The sequence below is a fragment of the Tympanuchus pallidicinctus genome, unplaced genomic scaffold (assembly GCF_026119805.1).
Source record: "Tympanuchus pallidicinctus isolate F22 unplaced genomic scaffold, pur_lepc_1.0 scaffold26, whole genome shotgun sequence".
NCBI classification, from domain to species: domain Eukaryota; kingdom Metazoa; phylum Chordata; class Aves; order Galliformes; family Phasianidae; genus Tympanuchus; species Tympanuchus pallidicinctus.
In genome coordinates, this window is record NW_026294743.1 from 3,859,585 (window position 1) to 3,875,032 (window position 15,448).

Sequence of the window (15,448 nt, forward strand, 5' to 3'; positions counted from 1 at the left end):
GAGGTACATTCGGAAAGAGAACATTTTTTTCTTTATTATTTGCTCATTGTAGAGGGGTGAACAAAACCGTAGATAAGTACAGTGCAGGTCTGCTTTTATTATATCTTGACAAATGCAGGAGTAGCTTAAGTAATTGGGCAACTTTGAGTAAGCTATTCTATTTTTCCTCCATTCCTCATTATCACTTTCTATCATTTCTAATATATTCATAAGTCCCATTTTTTTCATACGTTTCAACGGCCTATTTTTTCCTGATATTCCTAACGTTCATTTTAACTGAGCAAAACATTTTATAGAGTTGTTTGAAATCTCTCTGTTCAGAGTGGCTAAAAAAAATAATGAGTTCAATATCTCTATTTAAAGGGAATACAGGCAGAAACTAAAAAGAAAAAAGAATGTGACTTGAAGGTTACTATCTTTCCAGCCTATGCATTAAATAGGTAATATCCTTCCCAGGTAACTATTTGTTCTTCTGTTTTGCCTTCCAGCACTCATTCTTTCTTCAATATGTGCTCTTTCTGAGTTTGGTTTTTTTTTTTTTTCTTATTTGACTGCATTTAATTTACTTAGATCTGAGTTGTCAGTGCTAGATAGAAGATGAGATTCTCCATCATATTCATGTCGCACTAAATGAGTTTTCACTCTTACCCCAAAATGCTCTGTGTACAACACTTCAGTGCAGGCTTTTCAGAGAAATTCAGTTTGTTAGAAAAAATATCCCTCATCTCAGTGGTAAGCTAGAGTCGTTTCTCTTGTTTTTTCAGACCCACAATGGTTAGAATAGAGCTGTAGTGTTACCAGAAGTCTAAGATGTTCTGTTGCAGCTCACTCTCCAATCTGAAAACCAACTTTTTTTCTACTACTTTCCTGTTTTGGAACTAATGATCTGTCTTGTTCTAGGTGACTGGTATGAGCAGCTTTATCCCCTGGTGATTACACTGAAGGATTGCATGGGAGAGGTGGTCACTAGGGCAAAGCAGTCCATGGCGTTTGTTCTGCTCCAGGAGCTTGCCTGTGGTTTGCCACAATGTTTGATGCTGACCCTAAGGAGAGACATTGTCTTTAGTCAAGCAGTAGGTTTTCTTATGTCACTTATCTTCTACTGTGGTGACTATTTTTGATGTTGTTAGTGTTGCTCTAATTGAACATCTATGCCTGCATATGTGTTGGTTTGTTGTTTTTTTGTTTTTTTTTTCCTCCAAGTTAAACACAAGTTTTTCATGTATTATTCCATTACATCCACCTAAATATTTTATAATATGTTAGAAAAATCAATAGTAAATCGAAATCCATACTAACTGAATCACTGAGTTGCAGAAATCGATCTGCTATAAACTGAAATATCTTACATAATCTATCACCTTTGCACAAAGAAAGATCCATAAAGCTATAGACACAGTCTTCCCAGATTACGTATGCCAGTATCCTTACCTGCAAGGATCTCAAGTCTAGCCTGAATGTTCCTTGCTGCTATTCGAGCAGCAGCCAGAAATTTTTCCCTGGTCACCTTGGAAATGAATTATAGATCATTTGTTTTCTGTTTGAATCAGTATTTCATGTGTCTGAAGACTGTCCACATGTCTCTCTTCAGACTAGTCTTCTCATGGTAAATAGGTGAAGTTATTTTGATCCTCTGCTGTAGATGGTGCCGTCCAGATAGCTTGCCTCTAAATGAGTTGTCTAATTTCTCCTTCAAGATACTGTGTGTTTTTCCTAACACAGTTAAGGAGATAGGGTGTGATGAGCAAGGAGATGCTTGCATTAGGTGCCAACCTGCATCAAAATCTATTATAATTCACATCCTTATGTGTTTATATTCTGTTATGGAAGGTTCTGTTCTCATTTATGACAGAGTAAATAATATAAACTCCAAAAAAAAAAAAAAAAAAAAAGTTTTGCAATATTAAGAATATAAGAATATTTTACTTGTTTTTATACCACAAAGTGGCTCACCAATAGACTAATATGAAGTGATGTATGTAGTTGCTAAGTAGAAATACCTAAGTTATTTTCTGAAGTGTCTAAATATTACTGATGTGACTTCACATTTCTTATTGTCTTTATAGCTTGCTGGATTGGTCTGTGGGTTTATAATCAAGCTGCACACAGGTTTACATGATCAAGGATTTTTACAACAGCTTCATACTGTTGGATTACTTGTGCAATATGAAGGACTCCTAAGCACATATAGTAAGTAGAGTTCCTGGACAGAATTCCTTATGCATGCAAACTAGATGTTTACCCAGGAGTTTCTGATTTTAATCTTGGTTCTTTTTCCAGAAATTTGGCTTATTTAATCAAGAAATAATACCTTGAGGAGAACATAGGCTTCTATATCATGGCACATTTGAAGCCATTGATACATTGTTGTCAATGTAATATATCATAAATTACTTAATTTATTTTCACTCTCTCAAGGAGTAGTAGCTGATGCAGAGTGCTGAACCGCAGTGCCTTAAATACAGGAGGTTAGCTTCATCAGTACAGCTAGGGGATCTCTTGATTTTGACAGATACTGTTTGCAGAGGCATTTGACCTAATCCAAAATAGGTTTATGAAGCTAACCCAAACAGAACATGTAAGTAGTTACTGACTATTCTGCGCCCTGTGTCATTATTGGCGATGTGAAGATAACTTGAAAATTGTTTAATGCCTAAATTGTTTTAAGTTCCATCATTTGATATTTATTTAAAAGATATTTGGAGAGGGAAATTGCAGCTCATTTCAAAATGGTTTGAACCAGATGTATCGGAATACTTCCCCAGAATAGAGATTTTTGATTAAGTAGAAGGATTTAGCATTTGTGCAGGTCTTTGCTGCATAAGCAGTTGCATCTCCACTCTTGGAGACTGCTATCAGACTCCATTTACACAATATTCACTGTTATTCTTAAAACCTTTGTCCTCCATCAGCAGGACAGTCTTTAAAAACACTTTTAGAACAGTCAAAAGAAGGCTTTTCTGAAGTTATTCCATGCACATATAGAACAGGTTGATTTTCAGAGGTGCTTAATACTCGTTGTTATCATCTAGGCCACAGGGAATTGTCAGCAGTTCTTAAAATCAGCCTGCTTTTATGTAGGTTACTTGAATGTGGATTTGGGGCTGTGACTTTTAGATGCACTGACTGGGAAGTATAATCCCTGCATTGCCTTACTGTAACCTATTCAGTGACTGATCTGTCTTCTCTGTTAAATAACTTCTGTGATCTTTCCATACAGGTGAAGAAGCAGGGATGCTCGAAGACATGGCTGTGGGAATTTCAGATTTGCAGAAAGTAATGTTTAAAGTCATTGAAGCCAAATCAGAAGACTTTTTGCCTATTATAACTGGAAGGCGGTAAGATTTGTTTTTTCCTGCAGCACACAGCAGGTAGTTCTAAATGGTAGCTCTTGAAAATACACACAGTGATTTGTTTGCTGCTGAGTTCTTTTATATGGAAAGTACAAGAGATTTATTTTTCATGATGCAAATGAGATGTAATGAGGTAATATGAGGCATTCTTAAAGCTATCGGTAATATGGGCTCTGTGTTGCTTTCTTGATGAGGACCTATAAGTTCCAAATATTAATACAAGTTAATTGTGACAGTGTCTGAATTGTGTGTAAAATTTGTGTTGTATTTTTTCATATCCAGGCTCCCCCCCAAAAAAATAATGACAAGGTCAGTATTGACAGAAGTGGTCTCTAACTAAATATACCTTATTTGGAGGTGACCGTAACTTGAATTTTTTAGTTACATGACAAATGAAATCTCATTTCAAAGAGCTAGACCTTGGTTGTCTTAAGATGAAAATTGAGTAACTCAGATGCCAAAGACTAGCACACAAATGGACAGTTTTGAAGAACAAAGCCTGTCGTATTTGCTGAAGATCATTCAGAACACATGCAGCATCGGGAGTCCTTGTGGGAAGCCATTAATGCATTGCACATCATGCATCTGACATAAGCAGTATCGAATATTAGTACATAAACTGAAATATTTGATTGATCTTGGCTTGAAAAGGGTTTAAAAGGTGGTTACACTTGAGGAATGGGATTTTACTCTTTGGTATTATTCTGGGCTGAAGCTCCAAATGTTTTCTCTTTTGCAGAAATCACTTCCTTAATATTATTATTATTATTCTTAATCCGACAGTAAATTGAATTCAGCTCAAAGCAGCAACTTTTAGAAACAGTGTTTCTTCTGAAGGAGGCTCTCACAACTGTTTTACTTAATTATTCTAGATGATTAATTCTCATCCTATGGGCCTATCCAGAAGGGATCAAACTAAATAGTAGGAAGGCCAGAGTATGATAGGCAACACATCGGGACTAATTGAGAATAATTATGATGTACAGATAGGCAGAAGAAATTCATATTCTGTAAATCACACGAGTCAAACTTGTCAAAAACCTAGCTGCTACATTTACAAGCTTGCTGCCTTTGCTGCAGTACGCTGAACTGTCACACAAGGAGTTCCTGGTTATGCTAGACTCAAGCCCGAAGCTGCCCCTGAAGCATTTTGGGTTGATAAAGTACTCATTCTTATAGAAGACTTGCTGTGTGTGGTTCTTGTACTGTACTTACTGGCAAGAGTTAACTCAGTGGAATTGATATCAGACAAAAAAAGAAAGCCATCTAAGGCTTGTATGGAGCCCTGTTTCTCTTAGAGCTGTAATGAAACAGCATTTGGAAGCTGGTTGTAAAAAGAGAAGACTGGAAAAACTGAGTATGTGCTAGTGAATGATTAGAGAATCAACAGTTTTTAGTTTGCTTTGGTGGTTGTTTCTGGAGGTGATTTTTATATGATGTAGCTTAATAAAATAAGGCAACATTTTGCATTTTTACAGTTAATACTGCACACCGTATTAACTGTAGAAATGCAAGGCAGAACACAAAGCTACTGGTTCTTAATTTGCAGAATCAGAGTGTTCACTTATTTGATTTTTGAGGGAAACGGTTGAAGACTGAGATTCTATGTATAAAAATCAAAGCAAACCAAACAGCATGGCATTGAGAAGTGTTCACCCACTAGCATGGGTGGCTGACTGCAGCCATCCTGGTGGAATAAAGTTCAGGTGCTTGCATGCTTTTTTATGGACAAAACTAGTTAGCACTTCCATAAAACGCTTTGTTAGCACATATATGATTGTGTGCCTGAACTTTGAGGCATTGCAGGGCTTGATAGAAGTGTTTTCAGTGAAGCACATGAGCAGGCTGGCACATTGCAGCTACATTGAAGTGATCTAAACAGTTGTCACTTGGCTGGTTAAAGCATCTCCCTGCTGAGATACAGAGGCTGAATTTACTTTTTTTTTTTCTGTTGCAAAGCAAGGGTGCATGTAAATGACTTGTTCTGTGTTTATGGCAATGAGCTGTGTGTGCTTTGGCAGCTGACTGCAAATAACTCCAGTCCGTGGCCCTCACGTGCATGGGGTTAATTGTGGGAAGCTTTTTATCGAGACTGAAAGTATTTATCTATCCTTTGCCATAATAACAAATGTAAGAGAACAAGGCAAATAGAAGGGGTGCTCTTAAGAAGTTACATTTAAGTGAAGAAAATACAGAATACCTAAATTTCTAGAATTAGTTGACAAATAAATGATAATGTACTGTTTACACTTGTGAACATGCAGGGTTTTTCTATTGCTTGTTTTGTTTCTCTTTCTGTCTGAGAGATCATTAAGTGTTAAAAAACCATTTACTTATTTTTTTGTTTTGTTTTTTGGTTTCTCACCTTTGTATTGGAAAACAAGATGGATAGTAGGGCCACTACATGTCAAAACTGCTTAGTACATTTGCACTGAAATTAGTCATAAAGAAACTAAGTAAAACTAAAATGTGTTGCTTTAGACTCCTTACATAAGTAAAATCATAGAACTTGTAAAATTTTGGTAAGTTGAATGTCAGGTTCTCCAGTTGTCAGTAGTTTGGTTTTATTTCTTCTTTCTACATGACTTCAGAGCCATTTCTGGAGTTATTCTCATAGTTGAATAGCCTTTTTCTTAAATGATGAAAAGAGGATTGTTCTAATTATGAAAGTGGTTAAAGATGTTGCAATTTTACCAGGGATCATCTCTAAGATTTGAACAGATGTAATTTATTTATTTAATTTAAGGTAAGAAGAGGCTCTTAAATGATACCGGTGTTAATTTATCATGGCTAAAGGTCAACATTGAGGAACGTTATACACTGAAAGATGTATAGTGATTTTGAGGATGTGAAATGCACATAAAACAATGATTATAAGATGTTTATGGTTCAGTAACATACATTCTTGAAATTAAACTAAGCGAATATTTTTTTTTCAACCTCCTGAAAGCATTGCATCACAGGAAGGAGGTTCTAGTAACTTCACAGCAGCTAGGAATGGTAGTTTGCAGGCTGAGGATGAATGCCATTGTACTAAGTTCAGCGTCCCTTACTGTCATCCTTGCTAACTCATCATTCGTATGGATGAATTACTTAAAACAGAAAACCTCTGAGTCACATATCCTCCATTTATGGCTACTGCCAATGTCCTTAATGTGGAGTATCTCTCTTTTGCTCAAAGACTGTGCAGTAGGTCTAGACCGTATCAAAGCATGTGCTGTTGCCCTTTCCACATGTAATTATTTTTTAATCATAAGTCTGTTTTGAACACGGTTTATGATGTTCTCAGATGTGTGGTCAGGGCACATGCTCTGAGATTGTGACACTTGTTTATCTAGCTTGTCATTTTTCTGTAAAGTTTTCTGCCTTCCCCTTTTCCCTCCAACTTCTACATCTGGGAACTCAAATTTCTATTTGACTTTTTCAGCAAATACGTGATTGATTGAGAGACTTCAAGATAAATTATTTTAGTAGAAGCAAACAGTGTTATTTAGAAAAAAAAAACAAAAAACACTAAGTCAAGTCAAAAGAACAAAATCCATCCTTTTCCATCTTAAGTTTGCATGCATCATGTGAGAATCCTACCTTCTTCAGGTAGGTTATAGATCCTCCTTCACTGCTGTTGTTATATTTCTTTTTCTTGATGCCATACTGAAGTGAGCTCTGTAGGAAGGCTCTTTGGTATCGTTTGGCCCTCTCTGAATTTTGCGTTGGGATTTTATGAAGGTTTTTTTCTGTATCGAGACCATTATGAGTGAGCAGGAGGAATCTCAAGTTCTGGCTTCCAGAAGGAAGTTGTTTTTTGTAATTCAGAAGATTCTCTTTAAAAGTTGGGGTGTTCTCACTGGTATTTTGGTAGTAGAAGACTTTTCTGCTCATCTCACTTCTAATCCTTTTTTCACTTCAGTGAAGAAGTCATGTCAAGTGCATGTAACTGTATATACTTACCTATTTCCAAATAAGCCTGTAGTACTCCTAGAACAAGCAAGCTGATCTTCAACGTTTGGTGTTTTAACACAGTTAAGAGGAAAAGATGGAACTGGTTTGCATGCTTAAAAGTTCGCTTAGGTTTGTTTAAGTGTACATAAAAGTGACTTAGGAAAATTATAATTTCAAGCCAACTAAGCAATATTCCTATTCTTATTGTTCCTTTTCTTTTTCCTAGTGAGCATTATGTCATAGAGGTCCAGCTTCCGGCAAAGATGTTTGAGTTGCTGCCACAAGAGATAAAAGAAGGAAAGCTACTTCGCATGTATCCAGTGCTCTTTAATGTTGGAATCAATGAGCAGCAAACACTTGCAGAGAGGTAAGAAGATGCTTGCCAAAATATTTTTATTTTCTGAGTATTCTCTGTGAGACATCTCTCACACGATTACAAAGAAATCACTTTTTGTTACTTGCTCTTGGACCACCTCAGCTTGACTTTGTAGTACAAGCCATGGGAAAAAAAAAAAACGGCAAAATAGTATGAAAGGCCATATACAGGACTTCATTGTGCCTCTGCTTCACACAGCCAGCACTGGGTTTTCCTTGGATGTAGGTATGAAGTGTATTTCTAGATGATACATGTGGAAGTTTGTGTATAGTGCTTTGGCACTTAAGTCAACTGAAGTTCAAAAATTTTGAGTTCTAAGTGTCTTAGAGGTGGAGTTGAAGGTACTAAAAAAAATCATAAACCGTGAAGAGAACCTTTTCTGAACTTATTGAGTTTGATTATTTTTAACAGAATTAAGTTTTAATTACTAGTGTAGAGTATGCTAATGATATGTTCATAGAAACATGAAGGCTGATGGTAAAATTATAATGTGTTAATATTAGTCCTCTGGAGGAATTGCTAGAAAGCAATTTTTCAGTACAATCTTGGTCAAAGTTTTCCCGTTTGAGAGAGAAATATATATATTTCTCTCTCAAGAGACTGTTATCTATTGGTCACGTTAAATTACTAAGTGGTACAATGCTAAAATTGCAAGATGAACATCTACAAGAAGATGACTACTTTTTTCCTTTTACTCAATTCTTTTACAGAGCACATGGGGGATGAAATATGTTCCTTCAGGCAGTGTTCAATATAAACTCAAACCAAAAGCTATCTAAGTGTAGGTGAGCAAATACACAAGCATAGTGAAAAAGTGTTAGCTTGGACAATAGGCAAGAAACAGCACTACAGGAGTTTGACATCATACTTTTTGTATACAGCAGAGTAAAAGGGGATTATGGAAGTCTTCTAAAGAATGCAGTCAGATAGCATTGTGGATATTTATAGAGGACTTGGCTGAACTGTGATATGCTGGAAAGTCAGGTATAAAATTTGAATGGGAGATGAAGGCTGAATCAGAAAATGGAGGTACAAGCAAATGTTTTACTAGAGAAAATGATGTAAAGTTAATTAGAGAAGTTGAAACACCCTTGAAAATGGAAGTAGCTTTTAGTAGGAAAGCTATTTTATGAGTTAAGTAAGATAGCTACAGTGATGACATACAAAAAGCAAAATCAATTTGGTAACAATTGTGAGTGAATTCTTCACATTTTTCTGAAAGAGAGAAAAGGAGTATGAGGTAACCAAGAAACAAGTCTGTAAGACTTCATGAGCGTGGGACAGGCAGGGAAGGGACTTTGTTACAAATGTCCTGAAGAAAAAATTGACAAGATGTAGAAATAGCCTGAATCTGCAGAGTTATCAAGGAGTAAGTCCAAAAAAGATGTCAACTGGCTTGAATGTGAAGTAACAGGAAGTGTGGTAGCATTATTCTCAGTGGTGATTTTATATTTTACCCTAAGAAAACAAGCCATAAATGAAAAATTTAATAAGTGTCTGTCAGTTGGATTATTCCATGCAGAAACATGTTTTCTGCATGCAGTTACAGATGCAGAAATTAGGCAGAAATAGAAATTAGCAAAATCACTGCTCGACTCCTGAAGCTGCACATTCATCTCCGCAATTGGGAACACTGCACATGCTTTTTGTTAGAAGATACTCTTAGTGGAACACAATAGGAGAACAGGAATAACTTCTTGTGATAAATTGTTTGCAGTGCAGTATTGATTAAATGTAAACATGTTTACTTTCTATAAAGCACAATAGAGGATGCATGTGTTTTGGAAGAAATGTTCGATAAACTCGGAAGGTGGGCCCTTATGAGCCTTACAAGGTCCAACAAAGCCAAGTGGAAGGTTTTGCACTTGGGTCAAGGTAATCCCAGATATATATACAAAGTTGAAGAAGCACTCCTTGAGAGTAGCCCTGCTGAGAAAGACTTGTCTTGGTTGATGAAAGGTTTAACGTGAGCCAGCAATCTGTTCTTACAGCCTGGAAAAGCCAGTGGTATCCTAGGCTCCATCAGGAGAGGGGGTGGGCAGCAGGGAGAGGGAGGTGTTTGTCCCTATCTACTCTGCCCTCATGAGTACTGGAGTACTGTGTACAAGTCTGGGGCCCCCAAAACGGGAAAGATATAGAGCTTTTGAAGAGGACCCAGAGGAGGGCCACAAAGATGATTGGGGAGGGAGCACCTCTCCTTTGAAGTTAGGCTAAAGGAACTGGACTTGTTCAGGCTGGAGAAGGGTGTGGGGAGAGACCTGGTTATGGCACTCCTGTATTTAGAGGGAGACAAGGGGGAATAGTTTTAAGATTTTAAACTAAAGGAGGGAAGATTTAGATTTGGTGTCAGGGGGAAGTTTTTCACTTGGAAAGCGGTGAGGTACTGGAACAGGTTGCCCAGAGAGGTTATGGATGCCTTGTTCCTGGAGATGTTTATGGCCGGACTGTATGGGGCCCTGGACAATCTGGTACTTGATGTAGCAGCTGGCACCCTGCCTATGGCAGGGAGGGTTGGAACGTGGTGATCCTTGAGGTCCCTTCCAAGTGAAGCCATTCTATAATATTTTTCATGACACTTGCCTCACTTCATTGTGTGTGGCTTCAGTGTCAACCATGACAAATATCAAGCAGCTAAGCAGCTGCAGCAGCAGTAAGAGATTTAGTAGTTGTACTCTGCCCAAGTGCCATTTGAAATTCCCACAGAGAGCCCTTGCATTTATTCAGGGTTTGTGAAGGAAGTGGAAACTTGTGCTTTATTGAATCGTTGTCTGTAAATTAATTATTCTGTCCATATGGTTTGGAAAAAGTTTCTGTGGATGGTTACCTCATTCCTGAATATTACTTCTAAATCACTTGGAAGATGAATAATTGTATGTTTGACCAAGTTTAATACATTCAACACTGGAAAAGGAAATTCAAGTTCTTCATACAATTTAAACGTTCTGATGGATTAATGGCCATGTGTTTCACATTTTTCATCATTTACTTTGATTTTATAGGTTTGGAGATACCACTTTACAAGAAAACATTAACCAAGAAAACTTAGAACTTCTAAAAGAATATTACAACCTGTTTACGGAAAAAATGCCTCCTGATTGTGAGTACAACATAATACAATATCCAGATAGCTTTTAAAAGGCTTTATAGATGAAAATTTGTAAGGAAGTATTTTGAATGCAGTATTAATATGCAGATTTTAGGTTTAGGCTTAAGTCCTATAATTTATTCCATAAGATTAAGCAGTTGGAGCCTGTTTGAGCTCAAGGCCATAGCAGAAATGGCAGGGAGAGTGAAATGCAGTAGTGGTGAACCAGACAGCTCCTTTAAATTATTAATATGATATGTTCTTTAATAATTTAAATAGAGGACAGGCCGTACTTACTATATTTGTACAGATGTACTCCTTGGGAATTTTCATCAGTTTTACTTATTCCCTCCACCTTTCTTTCTGAGTATGTGCATAGGTTGCTCCGAAAGTAATGCCTCCTATTTCTATGGAAATGACAACAGATACAAAGAGTACAATAGCACTGTTTGATAGAGCAAATTCTAAGCTACAAAATGCTATTTTTCAATATAGTTGCCACCATTAGCTATGAATTTTTGCTGGCTGTGAACAAGAGCCTGCATGCTGCGCTCTAAAAACCTGCGCCAGCCACTGATACTGTGGCCACTGCTTAAATGCACCACCCACTGCTTCTCTGTGCTCATATCTCCTGTTAGGTCTTCATAAATGTTGATGTGTTGATGAATGTGAGTGGGTGCCATTTCTTCCACATGGAGGAATTCAGTGACACTCGTTTGCTTCATGCTCGCTTTTATGTCAGATGCCATTTTGTCAGAGTGCCCCTCAGCACAGCTGCAACATGGAACAGAATATTGGTGGGAAGGTTCAGCCTCTACTACCATATCTCCACCATCTGCCTCTGATGTTGTGGGCCAACAAAATAAAATAGGAGGCATTACTTCTGGAGCAGCCCTCATATTAAGGTATGGCAAACAACACTGAGAAATGTATAGATATAAGCAATGAATAACTTAACAGTGTCATTTATGTTACTAGTGTGATTCTATTAGAATAGGCCCTTTATTCAAATATTATGGGTAAGTGGTATTATAGGCATACTGTTCTCTTACTTTCCTGAAAGCAAACACAAGGACCTTTTGCATCCTTATAATCCTCTTAAACCAGTCTTAATGGCTAAATTACATTTCCCTAAGTTGCAAATTGTATAGCCTCTTTTTAAACAGCTTGTATTTAGGTTTCTGCCCCTTACTCTTTGGTAACTATCTCTGAATCTAAACTGCTGTTGTGCTAGGGGGCATTTGTAATTCCTTGTGGGGAATACTATGCAAAGCTTGTGCTCTCTTACATGTATTGGTTATGTGTGCTGATTTCCATTTTGTGTATGTGCTCGTAGTTCTACCAAATGTGGTGCTGCATATGTATGTATATGTGCCTATGTTTCATCTCAGTAGATTCTATTTGTTAATAATTTTAACAAGCTGTGTTTCTTAGGCGTATGCAGTATGACAATTGATCCACTCACATCTCTGATATTTATCTTTTCTACCGAAAGTCTTATGTAGTAAGTTAGAGGTTTGTTTGGGGGAATCTTCCCAATAAAAGTTCCGAAAAACTAACCTCATCGGGAATTAGGTCAAATGTATATCTGCTGCTTTCTAAATGAATCTGATTACGTAGAAGCAGAAATTTACATGCAGGTAGTATTTGGTCCTTTTCATTGACAAGAACTAATCTTGTACTGCCTTCCTCCAGAATGGTTATTGGCGTGCTGCGCCGTCTTCCTGGACTTCTTTCAGACTGTGCAGACTTGTAAGAACTATGCTTGTCTAGCTCATCCTGTCTTTTCTGGTTTTTATTGCCTTCCTGCATTTTCTCTGCCTCAGAGAGCTGAGTCTGGCTGTTGTGCCAGTTTTTACATAACATGAATTACCTTCTGGTTCCACTGCTCTTCCTGGTTGCTCTGTACAATTACATGGTATTGATACTGTACAGCTCTTCCTGTTATCTAAGCAAACTTCAAGGGCGAGGTATCCATCAGCATACACTATCAAGCTTAACAATGTAACGCAGCTTGGAGGAAGGTGCCTTTCAAACCAGCCCCTTCCTTCATTATCCCTATCTCTCTGTTAGTTAATTTTTATTTTGCTTTTTTGTTAAGGGAGAGGGGGAAAAGTGCAACTGAAGCCCTCCGAGGTGTTCACCCAGAGGAGTACTTCATTTCTTTCCCCTTTTCTGCACCTCTTTGCTGCAGCTCTTAAGGAGATGCACTTCCACACAAGCTGGCAGCAGCCCTGGCTGTGGAGTCAAGTGAGAGCCATTTGGCATTGATGGCTTTGTCGCACCTTTCCAAATTGTTTCCTGTAGTGCCAGACCTGTGCTACAAAATAAACGTGTGACCCATTTCACAAAGCTGTTAGTTACAAATTGTGCTCATAAAACCCATAAAACGAGACCAATTTGAGGACTCTCAGTTCTGCTGGCAGGCAGTTGGATCCACCATCCTTAGACATCCTCACTTTGCATATTTCGCGTCAAAGAAGAAAGCTTTGCCCTCCCACGAAGGTATTGCTGTCTTTGCTATTAGTTTTTCTCTCACTGCAGAGCTTTTCATTGTGTTTTCAAGCCTTCTCTCTGTTCCTCATTACAAAAAAAAAATTAATTGTTCATGCCTGCGTATACCAAACGTTGACTTCCTTCCTAACTTTAGATGAGTACACACACTGCTAGTCTTCCATTCCCCTGTCACTTGATTCCTCTCCCAACAGGATATTGCAAACCCAATAAGTTACAATATGCCCCAAGAAAGATCCTTACCAGAAATGCCGACCAATTAAATTGTTTTAGACACCAAAATAGCTGTAAAAAGTTAATGATAGAGTACAGAAATATGATTGCTGTTTAGTAGGACGTATGTTATTGCAAAGAGTACCTTAGAACTCAATTAAGCAGCTAAGAGCGTCAAGCTGTCTCACAAGTGATATTTGCTATCTCTGATTTATCACTACCTAGCACCCACAGCAACATCACTGTTGCAAGATGCATCCCTTGTGTGGAAAGGAATGTAGCAAGGCTTTGAAATCACACAAGCCAATAAAGATTTTCTTCCATAGCTTCATAATGTATGTAGTACTACTACATATGTCAACAGCGCTGTCTAAGAGTCTGTTCTGCACTTCCAGGCTTCTCCCCCTTATGATCTATGAGAATGATTTGACAGTTTAATACTGCTTTGTGATACAAGGAGTTTAAGCTATCAGTCACATCCAGTCAAGATACAAGTTGCTTGGCAATATTATAAATTAGGATAATATTGGTTTACCTATTGTGAAGTCACCTGTCTGAAATGATGGATTTTCTGCTGTGAGCCAAAGGAAAAGTATTTTGATACAATAAAATGTTTACCTAGTGATATATTCCCATAATTTGGAAGCATCTTTCTAGAGCACTGTCTGTATGCTATCTATTTTCAAGGAACAGATGCAGGATAAGTATAATAGTTGACCAGGTTGTGATGTATGTTTAAATGCTCTGCGTTATCTAATTGTATGGTCAGGAATTCTAATGCTCAGGTCACACAATCCTCAGTAAGATACTCACAAAGCAGATTTCAATGTATTTTTCCTGTGTGGTGTGTTGTTGTTGTCATTTTTGTTTTTTAATGTTGATTTTTTTTTTTGGGGGGGGGGGAGTGGAGTGGGACTGTGGTAGGGAGGTGGGGTGTTAGGCAATATGAATAAGAAAATGTAGCTGTTCTAGAACATGTTTGTGTTTATTTAAATTATCTCTGACTAAGAATCACAGGTAAAGAGGTCTGGAATTTATTAGAGATAAAAAGTAAAAGCCAGATGATAAGAGGTATCCTTCCAGCTGTGAACAGCTTAGGAGAATGGATTTTGACCTACGTTACTGTAGTGACATCGTTTATACTCTGAAATTGAATAGGAAGTATAGGTGTTTTTTGTTTTGCTTTTTCCTCTTGGATGGATCATCCTTTTTTTCTTTTTTTCTTGATGGAGGAAAAAAAAAAACCAACAAAAATCAGTGTATCTATTTGCAGAAAAAACTGCTGTTTTAATAGATTTAGTTAAAATCTTATTTCAGCTGTTTTTAAGACTTTGGAGATGTTTTTTTCCGCTTCCCTATCAGAAGAAAAATCATTTAGAAAAACAGGTTTTGGTTGTTTTCAAAACTAATTAAGATAATGGTAAGATGAAAAATCCTTTTGTGTTCACAAAACTAAAGAGGAAATTGAATTGTCCACTTCTGAATTCCCTCTGGGTGTGTACAGTTAATAAAACTTCAGTCTTTCTATCACAGCCAGGGCAAGTAGGTAAGACTTCAGATATAAAGTTAGCCTGAAATTGTTTTGTACTTGAAAATCAAAGTTCATTTCCCGATAGGCTGTTGAATATCCTCAGTAACATTTTGGGGGATGTTTAATGTTGGTTAACCTGGTTAACCTGCCTGTACATTTGTTACTTTAGAAAGTAAAGCATCATTTAAAAAACCAAAATGAAATTCATCCTTTTGAAAACAACAGTAAATATTTTGATCCCAAAATAATCATCACATCAAAGCAGCTGTAAATACCATTCCCTTTATTTCTCTGCTCATTTCCCATGAATGTTTGTAGTGGCTGATGAACCGAACTACAACAAATATTTGAATCCTGCTATTTATAAGATGGAAGTTGGAGTTATTTTAATTTTCCAGTGTGAAGCCCTTAGGTAGGACAACCTACTACACAGGAAA

General features: G+C 37.3%; 1 protein-coding gene across 9 annotated transcripts in view; it reads left to right on the forward strand.

Annotated features, from left to right (window-relative positions):
• The window catches only part of INPP4B (inositol polyphosphate-4-phosphatase type II B), a 264,611-nt gene that overhangs the window by 217,819 nt on the left and 31,344 nt on the right, over positions 1-15,448 (forward strand). For all 9 annotated transcript variants that reach the window (XM_052690049.1, XM_052690053.1, XM_052690054.1 and 6 more), the window contains 5 exons: positions 901-1,073; positions 2,067-2,190; positions 3,221-3,338; positions 7,519-7,659; positions 10,668-10,765. In XM_052690049.1, coding sequence (XP_052546009.1) covers positions 901-1,073; positions 2,067-2,190; positions 3,221-3,338; positions 7,519-7,659; positions 10,668-10,765 — 654 coding nt within the window. The remainder of the gene's footprint in view (positions 1-900; positions 1,074-2,066; positions 2,191-3,220; positions 3,339-7,518; positions 7,660-10,667; positions 10,766-15,448) is intronic.